The sequence below is a fragment of the Chrysemys picta genome, chromosome 7 (genome assembly GCF_011386835.1).
Source record: "Chrysemys picta bellii isolate R12L10 chromosome 7, ASM1138683v2, whole genome shotgun sequence".
Taxonomy (NCBI): Eukaryota; Metazoa; Chordata; order Testudines; family Emydidae; genus Chrysemys; species Chrysemys picta.
In genome coordinates this window covers 93811887-93835462 of record NC_088797.1, presented here as the reverse complement: position 1 = coordinate 93835462, position 23576 = coordinate 93811887, and the positions used below count along the sequence as shown (strand labels likewise).

The 23576-nt window shown below is 42.3% G+C and overlaps 1 protein-coding gene across 2 annotated transcripts in view; it reads right to left on the bottom strand.

The window, feature by feature from the left end:
- Nucleotides 1–22474, bottom strand: part of MINPP1 (multiple inositol-polyphosphate phosphatase 1) — a 44976-nt gene extending 22502 nt beyond the window's left edge. The window contains exons 1-4 of one of the 2 annotated variants that reach the window (XM_008170569.4): nt 21259–22474; nt 20492–20689; nt 19031–19128; nt 8342–8475 (exon numbers count right to left, since the gene is read on the bottom strand). In XM_008170569.4, coding sequence (XP_008168791.1) covers nt 8342–8475; nt 19031–19128; nt 20492–20689; nt 21259–21952 — 1124 coding nt within the window. In that variant the 5' untranslated portion in view covers nt 21953–22474. The remainder of the gene's footprint in view (nt 1–8341; nt 8476–19030; nt 19129–20491; nt 20690–21258) is intronic. The other variant, XM_005292489.4, reaches the window with a different exon arrangement.
- Nucleotides 22475–23576: the final 1102 nt, after the last annotated feature.

The following is a 23576-nucleotide window of genomic DNA, read 5'->3' as shown; positions in this document are numbered from 1 at the left end:
CTACTTTTGGACAGACCTATTTACTCACTCTCAAAATAAAGGAGCACTTAATGAAATAAAAGTTATTATGTTGCCTTACAAATGAGTTATTCATCCCCTGGTTTGAGAATTTTCAGAAATCAATTACAAGACAGCTTTCAATTTGGTGAAGTGAGGTATCATCCCACAAAAGGGTACTCTTTACAATTTGTTTATGAATGAATAATTATTGCCCAATATGAAAGATGCCATTTGCTCGCCGTTTTGAAGCTGCTTTACCAAGAGTAGAGAGCAATGAATGCATATATAATGTTTATATATTTTAACAGTGTTTTACTAGAATTATAGTGGAAACTTGGTCTGGTGGTTACAATTCTGGACTGGGGCTCAGAAGATATGGTTCTAGCCTCAGCTTTACCCTCCACTTCTTGTGGAACCTTGGGGAAGACACTTCTTTTACAGATGAAGAGCTGATGTACAAATGGGCATCATGAATACTACCCTGATGCACAGGGGTGAGGATGATCAGTTAATATTTATGAAATGCTCAGATGCAATAGTGGTTGGAGATAGATATCTATGTACTTTTAAGCATTATTTAGGGAACAGATTAGCTAATTCACAGTATTATATTCAAGTCTTCACTGTTTTAATTCTGCCATCTTCTGCTCTGTGATGGAACTACATGCTGTTTTTATTCAAAACTTAAAACCCATTGTAATGTTTTATAATTTCATTACCCAAACAGAAAATGTCCATGACTTGGGCATATGCATTCAGACCTATTTGCTGTACAGATGGCACACTGTTCATCCAGTATCCATAGACAAAAGTACAGATAAAAACAGTGTCAAATAGTTCACAAAATTCTCAGTGTTTAAGAGTTCCCTCTGTGTCTGAAACCCAAATACAACTTTTGCTAGTGCATGAGACCCAGAGTGAAACCAGAAAGTCTGTCCAAAGAGAGTAAAATGTAAAAAGGATATAAATTAGATTAACATTATTCAAATTACAAACCTGAATAATCTAAATTATATTAATAAGTGAAGAATTTTTGTAAGTTTCAGAATGAATGAGCATGTTTTAGGCCATTTTTAAATACACTGCTTGATTATTTCTCACCTATTTTTCCTCCCTCTTCTGTCACCTCCATTTACCATTTTATTGTTTTCTCTGAATTCTTTTTATGGGACTAGTAGTAAATACTTACTGGGTACAGTCAGTGATAGCAATCTGGTCAAATAAAAACTAGATTAAAATCCCAAATTTATCAGTACCTGCAAAGCTATTAAAAAAAAAAATCAGAAGTCTTTACTAGCTAAAAAGCGGATTTTATTTAACCTTCCTAGAAGGAAAATGGACATAGTAAAAGGCACATGATCTGAGGGTATTTAAAAGTCAAACCAGAATTCCAACAAAAATTTAAAGCTTTCACTCCACTTCTGTCAGAAGAAGGGGACTGGCAGGCTACAAGACAAAACCAAGTATGTAGTGTGAACTTATTTAACCTGACAAATAAAATGGCAAGAATGAAAGCACTTTCTGGTCAGAACTGTTGCTAGAAATAAAAAGTATAAATTGCATTACAAATCAATAAAAGTGGGTATAGTGGACTGCAAAAATCTTTGCAAAAATCTTTCATGCATTAGGAAAATGGCTCCCCAACAAAAGCAAGGTGACTTTAATCTCACCAAAAAAAAAAAAAAAAAAAAAAAAAAAAAAAAGTATGCTTCCTTTAAACGTGGCTTAGTGGTTTCAGCATGTCTAGTGACAGCAATACCAGGTAAGAAGTATCCTGGCCTGTGTTCCCTCTAAGGTGTGCACCTGTGCGGCCGCACATGAGCCCATCAAGGGCTATGCACCAGCCGCGCTCACAGGTGAATGTGGAGAATGTGGAGGGTGGGGGCAGTGGGGTGAGGTGATGGAGGTTTGGGGGAGATTGGGGCGTGCAGGGCACCTTTCTCCCTGGTCCCAGCCCCAGCCAGGGTTGCAGTGGCGATGGCAGAGGTAATTTCTCAAACACCCAACTCTTCATTTTCAATTATAAAGCTAAAACTCCACCTAAGAGCTCTGGTGACAAACAGACTGGAGCTCACGTTGTTTGCGTAGCCACTGGGACCCAGAATCAAAAATACAACATTACTTCAGAGTCCACCCACCCCTTTATCTAATACATGGATTCATATGTTGTTGTGGCTTTTTTATTAATTATTATAAAAAACTTCACACCCATACCAACTCCTTCCCGAAACAAAGCTTCCCCTTGCAGCTGCTAGATTTTAACACATGCATGATGGTAAGGGCATGAGAGTAAGTCAGCTCCTTAGCACAGGCTCATGTATGATACTGCAGCTAATTTGGTATATTAAATACACATACAAAATTGAACATGTAGATTATATCGAAGCTTTGCTTCATGTTTCTCTTACCCAATGCATTTAACTAAATACTAATCTATATTAGAGTAGTAATACTAATCTATATTAGAGCTGACAAATCAATTCAGAATGCTTATCTGTTCTAAATTTTGTGTAAGAAGAGTAAATTACACAGCTTTTATTTTGAGAGGCAAACTTTTAATGTTAAGTGTATCTAACTTCTTGCTTACCAAATATCTGACAACTAAGTCAGACTGACAGTTTCCTTTTAATTCTCTTTGAATTCCTGACCTTTAGGATTCATCTAAAGATGATCTAGTATTAAACACAACGTGTTAGGGCTGGCACCTATAGATTAAAAAGGAGACCACGTCATAGCTAGCCCACTCAATGAACACTCATCTCCTAATACTAGTTGTCAAGCAAAGGGCTTCAACAGTGATAAGCAGCAAGCATCCTTGCTTGCTTTCAAAAGCCAAATGGAAAGTGTTAAGTGATTTTGTTCAATTGAGTTGGCACACTGAAGCTGCAACTGCTCTTGCTAGTAAAGTTAAGAATGTACATATTTGCTTGCAAGATCAGGGTCTCAGAACCAAAAGACTAAGGATTCTTAATATTTTGCTGTGGTGAATGGTTAACATACAAGTCCACGAGTATGTGCTACTCTGTTTGCTGGACATGAATGACAGGTAATGAATTCAGATGAAAGTTAAACTTAAATATTTACTTCCCACCTCATTGGACAAAGTGGAAGTGCATGAGAAGGCAGAGAAGTACATTTGAGTCTCAAATTTCAGTAAGTTATGCCCTTTTTGTCTACGAACTCAAACAGTTTTAATGTCACCCACATGTATTAGATCTAAACTCCACTTTAGTTTTAGTTTCTATAACACATGAAGCCCCAAAACTGTTAGGAATGAATGAATATCCATTTTGTTCAATTGCTGTGCAAGTCAAGCTAGTGGATTCAATTTTAAAGTCAGTAAGACAAACCTACATGAACATTTTGCTGATCTGGAATTAAAAGCCAGCCGGATCACTTTTAATTAAAAACATGCATTTGGTACTTTTTTAATATAGGTATTTTTCCACATCTCCTCAGATATGACTTGTAAGTTGATTGATTATTCATCTTTAGCCTATTATTCCTCTGCTCATATAAGGGGAGATTTGTATAAGAATTAGACTTTAGTCCATAACAATACACAGGATTTAGGTCTTAAAAAAAAAAAAAAAAAAACAGAGCCAACAGACTAGATTATTGGCACACTACAGTGAAAGTGCAGCACCCTGGGGCCTCTTACAAAATATCTGTAAACACTCCCATTGGTTTTGTTATTTTTCTCATGCTTTTGTTGCTTCTGCCCCCTTCTCCTCTCCACTACTAGGGCCCTATGGAATCAGTTTTATTATTGTGACTTTTCAGATTTCGTTTTTTTCTTTAACAAAAAAATTCCATCTTTATGGGTTTTTTTTTTTTTAAATCAAAATTGTTTAATATGTTGACAATAAGTAGCCTTACCTTAAATGCATAAAAATAATCAAAATTGCATTGCAATGGGAAAAAACTGATTTTACAAAAAAAATCCAACAATTTAAACAAATCATTCTGCAGATACACTGTAAAAGTAATATATAGAAGTGTGTGTGTGAGAGAGAGAGAGAGAGAGACAGAGGACAGACAGACACACACACACACACACAGACAGAATGTGTGTTAAGGGGGAAAAGAGAGAGTCTCTTTAAGCACAGATCTCACCAGCCCGAACACTTGTTCAGACAGCAGCTGGCAGCAACTGGTGCACAGACAGGTGCCTCCCTACCCCCACCCCCTGCAATCCCAGCTCAGTGGAGACCAGGTACACAGGCGGGAGGAGGGGGACACTCCAACATCAGCCTCCAGCCCTCCTCCTCAGCACTGCATAGCACAGCAGATCAGGAGGCTCTCAATATGGAGCCACTTGACTCTAGCTCAGCTGTGCAGCCCGCCCTGCTTGACACTGCAATCCTAATGCCAGGGAGAGCAGGGTTCCACGTTAATGTTTTGATTCAGTGATTCCGTCCAGGTTCTTGTTAACACAGATTTCATAGGGCCCTACACTACATACCATGACAGATTTAGAAATTTCCTGCAATATCCTGGATAAGCCTTACTGAATTCAGTTATACCTTACTGAAGTTTAAGTATTTTAGAAGTTCACTGTACTAAAAATGGAAATGTTTATATATTATTGTATGTAGTATCTCTAGGGACAAGACCTGACTAATGTAAATCCAGAAAAGAGTTATGAGCTTCAAAGGACTATTTGAAACTGTGAACTTTTAAAGTTAAGTGAGTTTCCCAGGAAATCTCTAGAGGGAGGTGTATGCAAAAATCCAGCCTTTTGAAGCGACGCCCTAAGAAGAAACCCATTGTCTATGAATTAAGTAATCCCAGATCAAAGGCTCAAACAGAATAGAAGAGTGACTCTCAGATTCATGCATGGGCTTCTTCTGAGCTAACACCTGTTATGAACTTGTAATCACAGGAAAGCCCCTTCATGGGGTTTGAAGGACTGTTCACCTGTCAGAGACCTTTGTAGGGTTGGTATGATCTCTGGTAAGCTTATTAGCACGTGCATAGATTCTTTTATCAATTTTAATATTCTTAAGGTAAAAGCATTACAGTGAAAACATAAGAATAAACGTCTACGCTATCCACCAAATCGGCAGGTAGCAATTGAGCTATCGGGGGTTGATTTATCGCGTGTAGTATAGACATGATAAATCGATCCCCGATCACTCTCCCGTTGACTGCTTTACTCCAGTCGACAGAGGAGCAGAGGCCGTCATTCCCGCGCCACGAAGATGCGAAGTAAGTGATTCTAAGTCGATCTAAGGTACGTCGACTTCAGGTAGGCTATTCTCGTAGCTGAAGTTGCGCATCTTAGATCAACCCCCACCCCGTGTAGACCAGGCCTTAGAAAGAGCTGTGTGGTTACTTAACTGCTGGCAGTTATGCTGTTTATAGCCTCTAAGAGAAGCCAAGCAGGTCTGCTTAGGCAGCCTGATTGTTGGGAAATTCACAGTGTAGGCAGGGAACCTCACAGCCTGTAAACACCCCAGCAGGAGTGTCTCCACCCAAGAGAGGTGATGGCTGGGGAGCCAGAAGTCTGGTAAATTAGTTATCAGGTACAGTAGTTTAACAAACTTAAAATGTTGGTGCTGAACAATTTTATAAGCCTTAAGATTAGAGTTTTCATTACATTAAAAATGAAATCAACAGCAGTAGTTTGCATGTATACAGTTGGCATCTATTTATGTTCTCAGAGTTTTTGAATATAGGTCCAAATGTATGCAAACTTTCTCTCCTGTTAGATGGAAACCAAGTATGTGAACTTTAAAGCAGTAAGTCTACTGTAGGGCAGCAAAGAAAAACTGGACAAGCCAGAGTGACCCAAGGGGGGGTCCTGCGTTAGGCTAAATTTGACAGAAGTGTATTTAGACTCATGAAAACTTTAAAAAAAACACAAAAATCTTCTCTTCCCCTTATTACTGTATACTAGTCCAGACCTCCTCAATCCATTCGAATGTTTTAGGCTGGGTTTACCGCCTTACAGGCTCCTGAAGCAGCCTTCTGCTCAACTATATCATCCCATCCACTGCATTCTGCAATAATGTGCATTCAACCCAAAGCAGCTGCCTTGCAGATCTTTAACAAGGATGCTCTCTAATTATGACAAAGCTAAGCACTGTCCTAACAGCCTTTGAAGGAATTTGAAATTTCTTCTTCCACCACTAAATAAAATAGTTATTCACAGAGGTCTATTCAGAAAGAGATAACCAGATGCACCTTGTCCTTGGAGGCCACCTTCCTCCCCATTGAGCAAGAGTGCTTTTTTGAATTTCTGATGCAACACGTTGCAGCTAGCCACTGAAATAGACATCTTAGTTCATAACCCCTGGCTGGAGAATGTATACAACTGTGGTCTTGTTCTACTGAAATACATGCTTCATTCTAAAACCTCAACTACAAGAGCTAATTCCCTCTTCCAGATGGTTGATGGACAACTTCCCCCATGAATGACCACTACCTACAGCCTTTCCCACAAAAGCTCCCTACTTGTATAGGCTGACATCCATGATTACAGGCAGTCAAGGGGACGAAAGGACATCCCTTTGAGCAACTTTTGGGGATGAGCAACTTCTTAAGGAGATTCCAATTTGTGGTGGTTTCCTTAGGAACTCAGTTCTTTGACTGCATTTTCCAAAAAACAGGTGTTGAAGAGGCCCAATGCGACTAGGAAAAATCAACATCCAGGCTTGTGATTGGAGACCCAAGGGTCTGCAGTAACACCACATGGGATCACAGAAGATGCACAAGCTGCAGAACCTGGTTCAGAGTGCGTACACGGAATGCTCACAGTAATATGTACCTGGCCAGTCAAGATAAGGCTAGAAAAGTTTATGAAACCGCCTTTCCTGAGTATCATAACCTGAATAAAGGTTTGGGATTTGAGGGTAAACCAAATTGTAAGGCCTGGTATTAACATTTTTGTCCCAGGTTGGCGAAGCAATAGAAATAAGTGGTAGAAGAGTAAGGATCTGCAGATAGGCATCCTGAAGGTCCATATGACAGAGACATTTTCCTATATTGCCATATGAACTACTGACTTGGGATTCATGCAAAAGTTTGGTGCTCAGAGAGCAATTTACACGTCAAATCCTGGATGAAAGCCAGCCTTTTGAATATGCTGAGTAAATGGCTTGTCCTCTCCAGATCCTGCGGGACTGGGATGATAGTTGTGGTTTGCAAGAGATGATTCAAAGCATCTAGTTGGCTTGGCTCTAAAATTGCTTCTGTAGACAGGTATCTTTGTCTGTATTCCAACTACTGGTGACAAACCTAGAAGTCTAAGATGATACGCCCCTTATATAAAACAGAAAAATTAAATCTCAACAGCTCCAATGCTCTTACTCCAAAAAGGGAGAAACTATACTCAAGTATCTGAATTGGTCTAGAACAGTCGTTTTCAATCTTTATTTGGCAATCCCTAAAATATTTCAAATAGAGGTGTGGACACCTTTGGAAATCTTAGACATACTCTGTGGATCCTCAGGGGTCCGTGGACCACAGGTTGAAAACCACTGGTCTAGAATAATTAAAAAAAAAAAAAAAAAAAAAAAAGTCATCTCCCTCCAGTTGATAATGATTTTAACCTGACCTCTCTTAAAATTATGCTGTTCTTAATGAGCTGGAACAGAACATCAACACTATCTAAATCAAAATGATTAATTTCTTTCAGACTTGGCTGCTGGCTCATCACTTAAGTCTTAAATGATTCAACAACATTTAAAAAAATACAAAATAAAACACAGGCTTTTGTTAACCCAACAAACAGGGATCGTCTTTAGACTAAGCTCCTTGGGGCAAGAAGCATCTAGCAAAATGGGTCTTGGTCCATGATTAGGGCTCCTAGGGGTTATGGTAATAAAAATAAAATAATGTGAAGAAGTACTTTTCTCCTTTTCAATGAAATTATTACAACACAAAAAATAGTGTGCTAAACAGCATAACTTCTTCAAAAGTTTTCCCTGTGGGCCATAACTTGCAACGCTCTCTCTCAGATAAGAAAATAAATAGTTTAAAAAGTCTGAGTTAAAGCCGTTGAGCTATGTGTGCGTAGGAGGAGAGAGCAGGTCATAAAACAAGGTGAAAAAAACTCCTCCATATCTTATGAATATTTTTGGATGAAACTCCATTCATAGATATTGATACGGCTAAACAGGATGCAACATGATGAATTAATATTGCCTTATTACATATGAGAGAATCAGTCCCTTAAAAGGATGCTAACCAAGCCCAAACATTATTTAATTCTTGAGCCATTATCCAAGTTCTTAGCATTAATCTCCTTCAGGTCTATCCCTTTAGGGCCGCGTACGAGTTATGACCAAAGTGCAGAAAGTTGAAAGTTTAAAAAAAAAAAAAAAAGCCTTTTTACCTTTTACTCTCTGCAATGGCTTTGTCCAAGTGTTTGAAGATATCTTGAAATAAAATACAGCTGGAACGACTGTTGATATCATACCCATATCCTCTCTTCCAGTACTGCTTTAGGTCATTCAGGTATTCCAGTACCTAGAATAAGATTTTAAAATGTGTAACAAAAATGCAACATTTATTTCGTCTAGACACTACTACAAATAGCATGGCACTGACAGCTTTCTTAGGAAAATGGGCAAGTTTGATCAGTCAGCTTTAAAAAAAACGTACATGCCTACTGTTGCGTCGAGTTAAAAAATACAAACAAAAATGGCCATTGATTTCTGATCTTCCAGCATGAGTCTACAACTCCTCCTAATGTCTATTTGTATTAGCTTTTTATTATGGGAAAGCTTCAAGCAGAAGAGCAATGCAATTTCCTGAATTTCTACGGCTGCCATCGCCTTGTTTTTATGTATAATGCATCATTAAATGATCAACTTAAAGAGCCTAGAGCCAAGACCTGTCTTGCTGAAGTGAATCCCATCAGACAACATGAGGAGTGCAGAGCCTGCCCAGCTTCCCCTGCTATGGGCAGCTGCACAGGACACCAAAGGCACCATCAAAAGATCCCCACTTGTCTCCCCACACCAGCTTCCTGAGGCAGACTTCTGAAGACCCTAGCATTCCTCGAAGCCAGAGCAACATGTCATTACAAATGAATACTTCAGCTCTTCTGAGGTAGAGACTGCAATACTCCACCAAACCGACTTGATTACCATACCGGCTCTCATGTTGCTAACCTGGCTGGCTGTCTGGCCTGCCCTACCCCATCATGCCTGGGCTCTTCCTCTGGCCCCTTTCCCCCTCCCCATTTACATGCCAGATCCCACCATTCCTAGATCCCTACTGCACACTCATACATCAGCTCCATTCTCAGAGACAGCCCTTCAAAGGTACTAGTTTGGAAGCAAACATACTTTTTAAAAAGATCATTTGACCAAAACCATCACCAACCTGGTGAGGAGAACTTTAAACTAGGTTTAAAGGGAGCTGGTGACAAAAGCCCAGAAATAAGTATAAAGGAAAGTGACCTTAAAAGAGGATTAGATTTTGGGGGGTTATGGAAAATTACTATACGGTCATAGGAGCAAAAAGAGGGACTCTGATCAACATCTTAGAAGTCTACACACAATGCAAGGAGTATGGGCAACAAACACGAAGAACCAGAACTATCAGTACAAAAGCTAAATTATGATAACTGGCATCACAGACTTGGTGGGATAAGCCTCGTGACTGGTATACAGGGGTACAGCTTGTTCAGGAAGGACAGGCAAGGTAAAAAGAAACATGGTGTTGCATTATACATCAAGAATATATATACTTATTCAGAAAGAGCTGAGAGACAGACCAGTTGTGAGTTTCTGGGTAAAGATAAAAGGGGCAAAAATAGGGCACATCATGATAGGGGTCTACTACAGACCACCAAATCAGGAAGAGGGGGTGGAGGAGACATTTCTAAAACAAATAAATTTTGCTTAAGTAGTGCTGCAGTTCTGCTTTTTGTCCATTAGAGGCCACTGTGGTGCCAGAACAGCAGGCTGCATTCCTGCCAGCTGTTCTAGTGCCACAGCGGCCCATTGTGGGCAAAAGGCAGAACTGCAGCACTTCTTAGGCAAACTACAAAATTTTGCCAGTGCTGCAGAATTCCACTAGGTGTAGAAGTTCAACACAGCATCCTGCCCGCGGAGCCAGGTGAGGACAGAGTGGAGCACACAGAGCTGCTAGTGGGGAGGGGAAGGTGTCTCCGACTGGGGTTCAGAATGGCTAGTGTGGGGGTACAGACTGGAGAATGGGCTCAGGAGCTAGTGGGGTGACAGCATTGAGCCTGAGGATGGAGGAGGGGGGCTGCAGAGACCCATGGGGATAAGGGCTGTGGGACAGGGGTTAACTGAATGGGAGAGGCTTGGGGGTCAGCCAGGGTCCACATGGGGGAGGCTTCCCAACACCAATAATCCCACCCACCCCCTGAAAAAAAAAAAAAACCCTCCCATCCACACCCAACATGCTTAATTGTAACTGGCATGATTATATTGTGTTATTATGACAAATAAAATACGCAGAATTTTCAAATATTGTGTGCAGAATTTTTAATTTTTTTGGTCAAGAATTCCTCCAGGAGTAATAAATATCCAAAACATGAGACCTGGTTGTAGTGCGGGGGACTCTAATGACCAGAAATACATTGTTCCAGAAAGTGGAGGAAGTAACCAGGGGAGCAGCCATGTTAGACTTGATTCTGGCCAACAGGAAGGAATTGGTAGCAAATCTGAAGGTGGAAAGCAATTTGGGTCAAAGTGATCATGAAATGATAGATTTCATGAGTCTAAGGAAAGGAAGTAGTGAGAGCAGCAGAATAAGGAAAATGGATTTATAAAAAAAAATAAGATTTTTAACAAACTCAGAACTGGTAGATAAGGTGCCATGGGAAGAAAATCTAAGGGGAAAAGTTCAGGAGAGCTGAAAGTGTCTCAAGACGACCATATTAACAGCACAACTGAAATCTATCCCAATATGAAAGAAAGATAGGAATATTAAAAGGCCAATATGGCTGCATCAGGAGCTCTGTAATGACCAGAAATTCAGAAAAAAATCCTATAAAAAGTGGAAACATGGGCAAACTGCTAAGGAGTACAAAAGAATAACACAAGCCATGTAGGAACAAAATCAGAAAGACTAAGGCACAAAATGAGTTACACCTAGCACGGGACAAAGAAGGCAATAAGATGATGTTCTCTAAATACATTAGGAGCAAGAGAAAGATGAAGGAAAGAATAGGCCCTCTACTTAGCAGAAAGAAAGAACTAAAAACTGATGACATTAAGAAAGCTAAGGAGCATAATGTCTATTTTGTTTCAATCTTCACTAAAATGGTTAGTGACAACCAGATATTCAACATAAGTAATATGAATAACAAGGGGGAAGGAATACATATGGAAATAGAGAAAGAACAGGTTAAAGAATATCAAAATAAGTTAGATGTGTTCAAGTCAGCAGGGCCTGTTGCAATTAATCCTAGCATACTTAAGGAGCTAGATGAAGCAATTGTCTCTGAGAACTCATGGGCAACAGGTGAGGTTCCACAAGTCTGGAGAAGGGCAAACAGAGTACCTATGTTTGAAAAGGGGAACAAAGAGGACTCGGGGAATTATAGACCAGTCAGCCTAACTTCAATACAAATGAACAAATAATTCAACAATCAATTTGTAAGCACCTAAGAGGTAATAGGATTATAAGGAATAGCCAGCACGCTCTGGACAAATCCAGGTCATGCTAATGTAACCTAATTTCATTATTTGACAAGATTACTGGACTAATGGATTAGGAGGAAGCTTTAGCAATTATATATTTTAGCAAGGCTTTTGACACAGTCCCACATGACGGTCTCATAAGCAAACTACGGAAATGCGGTCTAGATGAAATTACTATAAGGGGGGTGCACAATTGGTTGAAAAAACCATACTGAAAGTGTAGTTATCACTGGTTGACTGTCAAACTGGGAGGACACATCTAGTGGGGTGCAACAGGGGTCAGTCCTGGGTCCAGTACTATACAATATTTTCATTCATGATTTAGATAATGGAGTGGAGAGCGTGCTTAAAGTTTGCAGAGGATACCAAGCTGGGAGGGGTTACAAGTGCTTGGGAGGACAGGTTTACAATTCAAAATGACCTTGACAAATTGGAGAATTGGTCTGAATTGAAGATGATGAAATTCAGTAAAGACAAATGCAAAGTACTTCTCTTAGGAAGGAAAAAATCAAATGCACAGTTACAAACTGGGGAATAACTAGTTAAAGTGGTAGTACTGCTGAAAAGGATCTGGTTATAGTGGATCACAAATTGAAAATAAGTCAACACTGAGATCCAGATGCAAGCAAAGCTAATATTCTGGGGTGTATTAACAGCAGTATCATTTGTAAGACGTGGGAGGTAATTTTCTCTCTCTCTACTCAGCAGTGGTGAGGTCTCAGCTGGAGTACTGTGTCAAATTCTGGACACCACACTTTAGGAAAGATGAAAACTGGAGTCCAGAAGAGAACAACAAAAGTGACAGAAGGTTTAGAAAACCTGACCGGTGAGGAAAGTTTAAGAAACAAACAACTGCCAGTCTTGACAAAAAAAAAAAAAAAAAAAAAGACTGAGGTGGGACCTGATACCTCTTCCAATATGTTAAGGGCTGTTCTAATGAGCATGGTGATGGACAGTTTTCCATCTCCACTCAAGTAGTAATAGGCTTAATCTGCTGCAAAGGAAATTTAGGTTAGACATCAGAAAAAAAAAACAACCTTGTTAACTGTAAGGGTAGTTAAGATCCAGAATAGGTTTCCAAGGGAGGTTGTGAAATTCCTAACATTGGAAGTTTTTAAGAACAAGTTGGACAAACACCTGTCAGGAATGATTTAGGTTTACTTGATCCTGCCACAGTGCAGGGGGCTGAAGTTGAAAACTTCTTGAGATCCCTTCCAGCCCTACATTTCTATGATTCTGTGTACATATACACAAGAAACTGCATCATCTTATACTCAAATCCATGCTCTCCTCCTCTTAAGCCTCCCTTTCTTTGTTTGTTATTGCCACCTCTTGAATCTTATCTAAAGTTAGATTTTCAGAAGAGGATCACCGTCAAGCACTTAAACAATGTTGCAATAAATATACATTATTCCTAAATATATATGCTGCTGCAAGTCACTAAAGTCCAGTAATGTGATAATTACAATAGTGTGTGTATTTGTAAGGTCATAATGGGGTAAATAAGGGGACAGGATGTGCCAGTTGCACCTTGGGAAAAACAACAACACACACTTGTACACACCTGTTTTTCCATAGAAAGGTCTTGGCCAAAAGTGGTAAGATTCTTACTTTGGCACACTACTTCTGATTAAATCCATTTAAGTGGAGTCACAAACAAGCAGTGACCCTCCCATCACTAACTTCCAGCCAATGGCAAAACTTCTATATCCAAAAGGATGAGGACAAGCTAACTCAGACACATCGTACCAATAATATTGTCCAAATGCTCCTCCAGGCAAAGACCAATTTCCAGGGTCCATAGGAGAAGGAAAAAACAAAACAAAACCAAAAAAAACCACACCCACACCACACAGCTACTTATCAGTAAGGCTATGGTTTTGTCATGGCGGTTGCAGAAGTCATGGAATCTGTGACTTCCAAAGACCTCCGTGACTTCAACCCTCCCAGCAGGGTCCCGCCGCCTCCTGCAGCGGCAGAGAGCTGTAAGGTCCCCCCGCTGCCTGAGGCAGTGGGCCCCCCAAGCTCTCAGCTGCTATGGGCAGCAGTTCCCAGGTGCCGTCGCAGGAGGTCAGGGGGACCCCCACTCGCTCCCCAGCCACTGTGGGAGGGCAGGAGGACCCCCGCCCGCTTCCCATTCTAGCAAGGGGATTCCCAAAGTGCTCTCCACTGCTGGGGCTGGGGTAGGAGGACCCTGTAGCTCTCCTCTGCTGCTGGTAGCAGGGAGACCCCGGAGCTCTGAGCCCCCACGGGTGGTGGGGGCCCCAGAGCTCCCAGCCACCCCGCAACTGCCTAGTCCCGTCCCATTTTATCATGGATATTTTTATTAAAAATCAGGGACAGGTCACGGGCATCTGTGATTTTTACTAAAAGTATCCATGACAAAATCTTAGTCTTACTTATGAGTATACTGATGCTTCTGTATTGGTCTACACCAGGGGGTCTCAAAGTCCCAGCCCCCGGGCCATCTGCGGCCCGAGATCCTCCCCACTGCGGCCCACAGAGGAGAGACGTAGGCAGACATGCTGCCGGCAATGTCGGGTGCAGGTGCCGCCCCCCGCAGCTCCCATTGGCTGGGGGAGAGGGCCAGAGATACCATCACTAGTTGCCAGGCAGAGTCAGCCATGGGGGCAGCATCACTTTTTTCCACAATTAATATAAACAAGTCAAAATACCGAACACAACTATCTGATGCACACCTTGCTGCAATCCTGAAGGTTTCAACTGCTCAGTCACTGAGGCCAAACATCAAGAAACTGACAGAACTGAAGCGTTGCCAGGAGTCTGGCAAACACTAAAAACTCTCTGGCAGGCAAAGAATTGTATAAAGTTGTATGACAGTCTTATTTCTAAGAAATTCAAAATAAAAAATACAATATAAAACATTTTCTTTTCTGAACACCATCTTCAGGGACATCATTGGCCCGCTGGGAGTATCTGAGGACTGGCACTGGCCGTAAGGTAAATGGAGTTTGAGACCCCTCGTCTACACAGTGTTTATAAGCTCACACTAAGAAGCCTCTCAGCTGACCAAAATTGATTTTTATTCAGAGATTCCTAAGGCCAGATGGTACGGTTGCAATCATCCAGTTTGACTTCCTGTATACCACAGGCCATATAACTTCTTCAGGGATGCATAGCAGATACCTTAGTGATATGCCCATCATCTCTGACCAACTTTTAGAAGTAACAATCTCTGAAAGACAATTTCCATTTCCAGCAATAGCCCTTTGTCCCCAACTTGGTCAGTCATACCAAAAGCTGCTGAGAGACACAGCATAATCTGAAAGGATAGCTGATCTTCCCAGCAGCCAAATCTAAGCAGAAACAGATCATACATGACTCTTACATGCGTGATCTAACTCCAAAGGAATACCAGAACCTAGACTGACATCTAAGTCTTCATGGTTGTCTAAAAAAAAAAAAAAAAAAAAAAAAAAAAAAAAAAAAAAATCCCCAGAACCTTTATGTCACACACTGATACTCCAAGCTATAGCCACCCTTGGGATGAAGGCAAATGACAAAAAAAATAAAAATAAATAAATATATGAAGGGTCCTCTACCTCTTCAAAAAAATGCCTCTAATCCTTGTCCATATGACCACCTACAGTACACATCACGACAGCCTCAACCAACTAAATATTACTTCTACATCTTTGTACTGATAATGAAAGCTGGTGCAATTAATACATTTCGCACCAAATTTGGTGCTGGGACATTTGTCTCCAAATTCCACAGTGGATACCTGATCTTGGGAGGGTACAATATCTTTACAGCTCTGAAAGCCTAAAAGGAGAAAATGAAAAGTCAACTTTGTTGACTTCATTGAATCTGATACATCCCATAAATACCAAGTGTACTTTAGTAATGCTTAATCCAAGGGATGCCCCATTGTGTTATAAATCTTAGAATCTTTGGAAAGTGCATCTTTTAAGGCTTCCAAAGTACCAGGCATTATTACATCATGTCAACAAACTTAAGATGTTAAGCCATCTTCACCCTGATCAGTTTCAATCCTCATTCTTACACCTGAAGTACTATCTTCTCCAATCCTTAGCAGTTGACTTAGCTGTAGAGAGATTTAGGTTTTCCAGAAACATATGGACTATCAAACACAGGAGGCTTAAAGCTTATTCCAGTGACAAGGAACATAGTCTACCCCAACATTGACTAAAACATGATTTATATCAGAGGGTAGGCAACCTATGGCACGCGTGCCAAAGGCAGCATGCGAGCTGATTTTCAGTGGCACTCACACTGCCCAGGTCCTGGCCACCGGTGCAGGGGGCTCTGCATTTTAATTTAATTTTAAATGAAGCTTCTTAAATATTTTAAAAACCTTATTTACTTTACATACAACAATAGTTTAGTTATGTATTATAGACTTATAGAAAGAGACCTTCTAAAAACATTAAAATGTATTACTGGCACGCAAAACCTTAAATTAAAGTGAATAAACGAAGACTCAGCACACCACTTCTGAAAGGTTGCCGACCCCTGATTTATACAGTTCAATTTCTAAAAACAAAGGTGTCTCTCTAAATGGTACCCTAACCTCAAATATAATCCCCTTGTTTAAAAATGAAACATGGAACAGTTAATAAGACTAAACAAAACAAAACAAAAAAACACAAGAGGAAGCCATTCAATTGAAGCAAAAAATCCTCATCCCACAGAAACCCTTCCTTTCTTCTTTTGCCCTCACCAATGCCTGATAAAAATGGCATGCTTTGATGGTCAACAACTTCTGGCTATTTTGGGCTGGGAGAATGATCAAGTGAATACCAAAGTCCAGGGCCCCTTACAGAATATGTCCCAGCAGCAACTCCCTCATATTTAAACTAAGGGGCTCCAGCTCAAGCATCTCTGCTGATCGGTGCTGCAGCAGTATCACAAAGATGAGAGGCCTTCTGCTTGACAGGAAGGTCCCAAGCCATTTAGGCCTTTATAAGTCAAAACCAACACCCTGAATTTCCACTCAAAAACCAACAGTACAGATTCCACAGAGTACTGGTGCAACGTGAAGATATCGCCAAACCTTATTCTGTTTCGGCAGGGGAAGGGGGGATACATTCTTGCTATAACTACTCAAACATATTAAGAGTATCATAGTGAGTTACATGTGACAGGGACAGAAAACTCTCTCAGGTGTTTTTCCTGTAATGAGTAGGTCTAAATTACCCTACAGTACTGAATCCTCATGAAGCAATGGATGTAATGCGAGTTTCACTGTTTCATTAGATCAGAACTCCTCTGGCAACATCAGTTACCAGTGACCTTTCCTGCATACATCTGTAGTATGAAGAACTGAAATAGAGAGGATGCAAGTATAGGCACTCTTATTATATATGGTGCCACACCAAGAAACATTGGGAGGCATAGTTATCTCCCTGTATTGGGCTCTTCCGATACCAATCTAATATTTTTCTGTGGAGGAGTGAATAATGTTCTTTACCACTTTCCATCAAAAGATCTAAGTATGATTACAAACACTAGTTACTCTCAACAATCTTGTGAGCTAGGCAAGAACGTTAATCCTAATTTACCAATGAGGAAACTCAGGAGGAGAAAGACAAGCTGACAGTCACAAAAAGTATGTAGCTGGGTCAAGAGTGGCACTCCAATCTCCTGACTTCAGATCCTGTGCCTTAGCCACAAGCTTACAAGTATTTACTCGGTTGGTTTTTATTGCTTGTTTGTTTGCTTTTTACTTTTTGTTCCTTCCTTCAGAGCTTGCAGATCTGAACACTAATTCTATCATGCTCTAAAAAAATAGAGGTAGAGAGACTGGGACAAGCTGGAGGGGACTGCACACAAGGGTCTAACCACTAGAGAATCCTCCCCTCAGAACCTGGAATAGAATTCATGATTCCAGAGTCTCACCATTCTTCTTTCAGCAAGCAGCTGGGAAACCCACTGGTAAAACGCATCTCATCTCCCTCTAGCAAGTGGCCCATGTAGACAACAACCTACTACTGCTATCAATTAGCTCGAGTAACAGATGCCTGTGCTGTGGATCTAGAGGTTCTAAAGCTGATCAGTCACGTGGGAGTCAATATGGTTCAACATGATGGAATTTGTTGGATTTTTCCTAATTTGCTTTTTTAACATGAATGAAGTTAAACAAATTTTAAGGTTATCTTCAACCACGCAAAAGTAGGCAAATGCCAAAATTACAGTTGCCCATGCAGACTTACCGGTAATTCTGCCCTCCTGTGTTTAGTCTCTACATCATGACATATGTTTTTCCAAAGGACCCCTGCCCCATTGAGTGCACAGGACTTTTTTTAATTAAGAAGGCTGCTCTAAGTTGCGGTCACTGATTTTCTGGGGTACTGTCAGGGCCGGTGCAACCACTAGGCGAACTAGGCGGCCGCCTAGGGCACCTAGTGGTTGAGGGCACCTAAAAGCCCGCTCAGGCGAGGAGGTGGAGTGGAGGGGAGCTGGGGCGGGGGGCAGGGAGGGCCGCCCGCAGTAAGGGGGGGGGGGGAAGGCACGCACAGGGGAACCGCTCTCCGCCCCAGATCACCTCCACTCTGCCTCCTCCGCTGAGCGAACAGCCCCTGCTCTAATTCTCCTCCAATCGGCACCGCAAGCCTGGGAGGGGAGGAGAATCAGAGCAGCGCTGGCATGCTCAGTGGAGGAGGCTGAGGTGGGCTCCCCGGGCCGGGTTAGCTACCGTGGTGGGGGGGCTCCCCGGGCCGGAGGAATGGGGTTAGCTTCCGTGGAGGATGAGCTCCCCGGGCAGGGGGGGGGGGCGGCGGACTTCCCGGGTGGCACGCTGGGTTAGCTGCTGGGGAGGGGTGGGGGGGGGAGAGGAGGGGGCTCCTCTGGTGGCAGGGATGGGTGGGTGTGGTTAGCTGCCGCGGTGGGCAGGGTTAGCTGGGGGGAGGCGCAAGGTGGAAGTTTCGCCTAGGGCACGAAACTGCCTTGCACCGGCCTTGGGTACTGTTTCACAATTTCAAGAATAAATGATACATATTCAAGTTCAGTTTTCACCTTGTCCTTTTTTTTTTTTTTTTTTTTAAACTGGGGGGAGAGGGATGAAAAGACAAACATTTGAGTGTTTTTTTTGTCAGGCACAGTGAAGCCTGATAGACAAAAGGAGAGAGGAGAAACATTTCTCTTTTAGAAGTCTAAATGATTGGTCACTTAACACAGAAAAATTGGTATTTCTGTTACATTATGTTCTAATTGATGCTCAGATTTGCTTTTCATAAATGTAGTAAATCATGTAATGTCTTTAATATTGCAGAATTGCGTCTGAATGAAACATTAAACTAAAACCTCTTTTTTCTAAGAATATCCATATAACGAACTGTTTACATAAATACGCAAAACTGACCAGAACAACTTTACACAAAGTTAATGCCACGATACTACATACATGCAACACCTACCTTAGCATCCTCTTCATTGAAGAGTGAGCACCAAGGAGAATTCACATTTTTAATAGCTAACTCGAACGAACAAGTAAAAAAAGCAACTTGGACCAAATCTGTAATAAATCCAAATAAATAAGTGATAGATGACAAATAAGTTTATTTGCTCTCTACCACAACTCCCAGCATCACCCTCCTATTATGAGAAAGAATATAAACAAGAATATAAAATAACATCCAATCCAGAGCCCAAACACATAATGTATGGTATGCTAAGGCTCCAATTTTGCATTATGGGCCTACTCAAATGTTTATATGATCAGGCCTTAGATTGTGAGCCTTTCACAGAGAAGGGACACGCAAGTGTAACCATCACCTGTTTAGTAATTTACATCTACTGGTGTGTATTATTATGCAGTAGACAATAGTTACATGATATAGAAATAAGGTTATGTTTACTCCTTATTTGGACTACTAGATGGCAAGAACAAATGCACTACTTTTCTGATTTAAGACAGCAAATCCAACTCAATTCCTTGCAAGTTTTACGTAGAACAACAACAAAAACCTGCAACTTACATTCTCTATCAATGACCCCATAGGCTTACACAAAATTCCCTATTAGGCACAATGCATTGCCAGCTACTCTAATCATTCTTATTTTAGCAACTACTTGTCCACTTACAGTTTAGTTGAAGGTTCGAGGATTATGAATGCATCAATTATTTCAATAGCAGCAAAGGCAATTCATGCATTTTGTTATGACATTCTAATATAAGAGTTTCTATAAAAATTTGTGTAGGAGATGGAATTTAATACTAGAGAGTTTCAATGTGGAAAAACAAAAACATTTACCACATTATACCAGTTTTAGTTTAGACTATGAGCTGTGCCTTTTCTTCAAGAGAAGAACATTTTGAGAAGTATAGACATTCAACTTGTATCACGTTAATATGATCCGTAGGGTAAATGGGAAGGGTTTTTCTACAGTAGGTTCTCTGACTGTTCACTGACAATGAATATTCATTGCCACAAAACTGTATTTAAGAAATTTAAGTTAACAGAAGTAAAGTGGAATAAAACTAGAATTTGTATGTGATTCGGTAAAACTAAAATTATCTCGCCAAGTTTTTTTAAACTATACCTTTTTCCTTAAAAGTAATCCAGAATTTTGGGTTCCTTTGTACTTTGGTCCTTCTCCCAGAAGGGTTCCTCAATTAAACTGTTAAAACTGGTTCTTTATAACTTTGTATTACAACATTTATGTCAGGGGTACACTATGCACTTTGGCTTCGGTAGATGAAGGAATTTTTAAAAGCTGTTCTTTTCAAATAGTGATATGACATGCTGCCTTCACTAATCTTTCCAAAGGCCTATAAAAGAGTATTTTAAACTGTTTGTTTTTCATAACTATCTGAAGATCCTAGAAAACAACATTTATGCAAGTTAAATAATCAAAAAACAGAATAAGTACGCTACCTGCATTTAAATCACGCACTGGTACACACAAGGTAGCCGCAATTTTTTCCAAAACCCTTTTCATCTCAGGACCCTGTTTGAAGGCATCCACTTCGTACATAGCTGTAGCGTTCTCTTCTACACAGGTTACAAACTTCTCACAATGATCAAAAAACCTCATTAATTTGTCATTAATCTCAGTCTCTTCATTCTCGATATCTGAAAGGAAAAACAATTCTTAACGGAAAACCCCTATAATACACACAAAAACAGATAATTTAAAGAATTCCCTGCCAGATTTTACAAAAGTTGGTCTGGGGACTGAATGGGGAGGCAACCTGTCAGATACCCTAATTTATAACAAAAAAACAAAACGTTATGATGTCAGAATTAAGAGTTTAATTATAATCTATTAGACTTAAACCCTGCCCACAATAAGAGAAATGGAAAACTACATTAGTTTCAATTGTATGTATTTCAAGCAGGGCTCTAATGCTGCTTTTCCTGATATGCAGAGATTCTATTGAGAACCATGCTAACCGAACTATTCTTAAGATTGTTTCCATTATAGGGTAGACATATTTTCCTCTCTACCTACTACAACAACAACATTTTAAAACCAATTTTATCACAGGTCTTTAGGGCTGGAGAAGGCACCCTCCCCCTCATCATGTGTGTGCTGGGGGCCCCCAGGCGCTGGGGAGGGGGGGCAGGCAGGGCCACACCTTAGCCCCCCCCCGTGTGTGCTGGGGGCACGTAAGCCAGTCCCGGGCAGGGCTCCACCTTACCTGCGCCAGTAGTGTGTGCTGGGGCCCAAAGGCCCCCAGGCCAGGGCCCCACTTTATTCCCCCCCGAGTGTGCCGGGGCACCCAGGCCAGCCTTTCCCGCTTCGTTACCTCTGGCCGGGAGCTGCCGGTGCAGGGCCAGCTGCAGCCCCTTGCGGAAGGCGGCGCTGCTCTCCACGCACCGGTGCTTGGAGCTGCTGGCGAAGGCGAAGCGGCGCTGCGGGGAGAACAGGCCGGGGAAGCGGGCGGCCAGACGCTGGGCCAGCTGCTCCATGTCGAGGCGGCCCTTGGGCGCCAGCTTCCCGTCCATGTCTGGGTGGTACCACATGTCCCAGTGGGCGAACTGCTGCGCGGCGGGGCAGGGCCGCTCCTGGCTGCGGAGCAGGCGGTGCAGCTGGCCCAGCTTGCGGATCTGCTTCTCGGTGGGGAAGCGTGTGCCGTGGCGGATGAGGGCGCGGAGCTGCAGCGGGGCGCAGGCGGCGGAGGGCAGCAGGTACCCCGGGTCCGGGGGCCCCAGGGAGAGCGGGTCCTGCAGCAGGTGCTGATTCACCTCCTCGTACCGGGACTTGGTCCCGAAATAGCCGCTCAGCAGGGACGTGGCCGCCGCCCTCTCCTGCGCGAGGGAGACGCGGAGCAGCAGCAGGAACAGCGGCAGCGAGGGGCGCCCCGGGAGGGGGCCGCGGAAGCAGCTCGCCATGGGGAGACCGGCGGCAGCGGTTCGGCACAGACACCGGGGCAGGGGAAACGGAGACTCCGGACCGGGCTCTGCAGCGGGGTGGGGCTTGCACCGTGACAGAGAGCGGGCCGGGAACCCGGTCTTATGCTCCGCCCTGGCCCGGGGTGTCGTCACACCGGCCTCCTGGCTGCTGCCTTCCGGGGTTCAGCCGGGCCGAGCTGGAAACTGTGTTTCTGAGACTGCTCCGCGTAGGAATGTGCTACCGGTAGCACTTACCGATACGTGTAGATTGTAAGAAACTGCTATTGTATTAAACTGCTACCTGATGTAGCAAATGCCTACAGCTAGCAGTTTCTTGCACGATAGTGTATGTGAAATTGCTACCTGTAGAAACGTGCTCTCTGTAGCAGTTAGTGATACGTATAGATTGTAAGAAACTGCTTTTGTAAAAAGATGCTACTTTATTTGTACATGCTTGAAAACTGTTATCATATTTAAATCTTCCCTCATAGGTCATGTTTTCTAGACCTTAAATTTTCACAAACTTTATAAGTGTCCTCTATGCCATTATCTCAATCATTAAGATTTTGAATAGAAACATATCCACAGCTGATCCTTGGAGAACCCCACTCATTATGCCCATCTTATTTATTGTTATGTTCATCTAGGTTTCATTTCCATAGTTTGTGTATGAGAAGGTCATGGGAGACAGTATCAAAAGCCTTACTAAAGGCAAGATCATAGAACATCAGGGTTGGAAGGGACCTCAGGAGGTTATCTAGTCCAACCCCCTGCTTAAAGCAGGACCAATTCCCAGACAGGGGATGCATGCGGGTGGCGGCCCCCGTGCATCCCCCAGCTCCCCCCTCGCCGTGCTCCAGCTCTGCAGCTCCCGGGAGTGTGAGCCGCCGCTGCCCCTCCTGGAACAGGCTCGGGGCCCCATGCGCCGCCGCCGCCTTTGAAGGGCTGCTACCCCCCCCCCCCCCCGCACGCGCTGCGCCGGCTCCTCCATGGCTGGGGCTCGCTGCCCCCCGCAAGCCAACGCTCTGGCTCTCCGGTGCCTCCGGAAGGCGGCTCCTCCCTTCCGAGCCAGGGCACCGCTTTTTAGCGCTCCCAACCACTTGGCGCCCTAGGCAACTGCCTAGTTCACCTAGTGGTTGCACTGGCCCTGGCTCTGTACACTGGCCAGTAGGAGGCACTCTGTACATTGGAGAGCTAATTCCCTAGATGACCAGCAGGAGGCGCTGTGCTGGTGAGTCTCGACCTTGCTACAGTGCCATTGGATTAAGCCAACATTCCTATATTTTCAGGACTGTTTAAAAAACCTTTTGCAAGTGGAATTTCATGGCTATTGCATTAAAAACCCTTAATGAAAATCCTTTTAATATTTAAAAAGAAATATTTATTAGTCCCTTTCCACTTTCCACTGTAGGCCATACAGTCTATTAATAAAAAAAAACATTGAATGCACACAAAACATTGACCGTAGTGAAAAACATTATACATAGTATGTGAAATACTTAATTCCTTTGACAAGCAAGATCATAGGCAGAAAATCTGCCATTGTGCTTTATACAGACTTCCACTTCTGTCACTGTTACACACACATAATGAGCAAAGAAGTATCATCACCAAAATTACACTC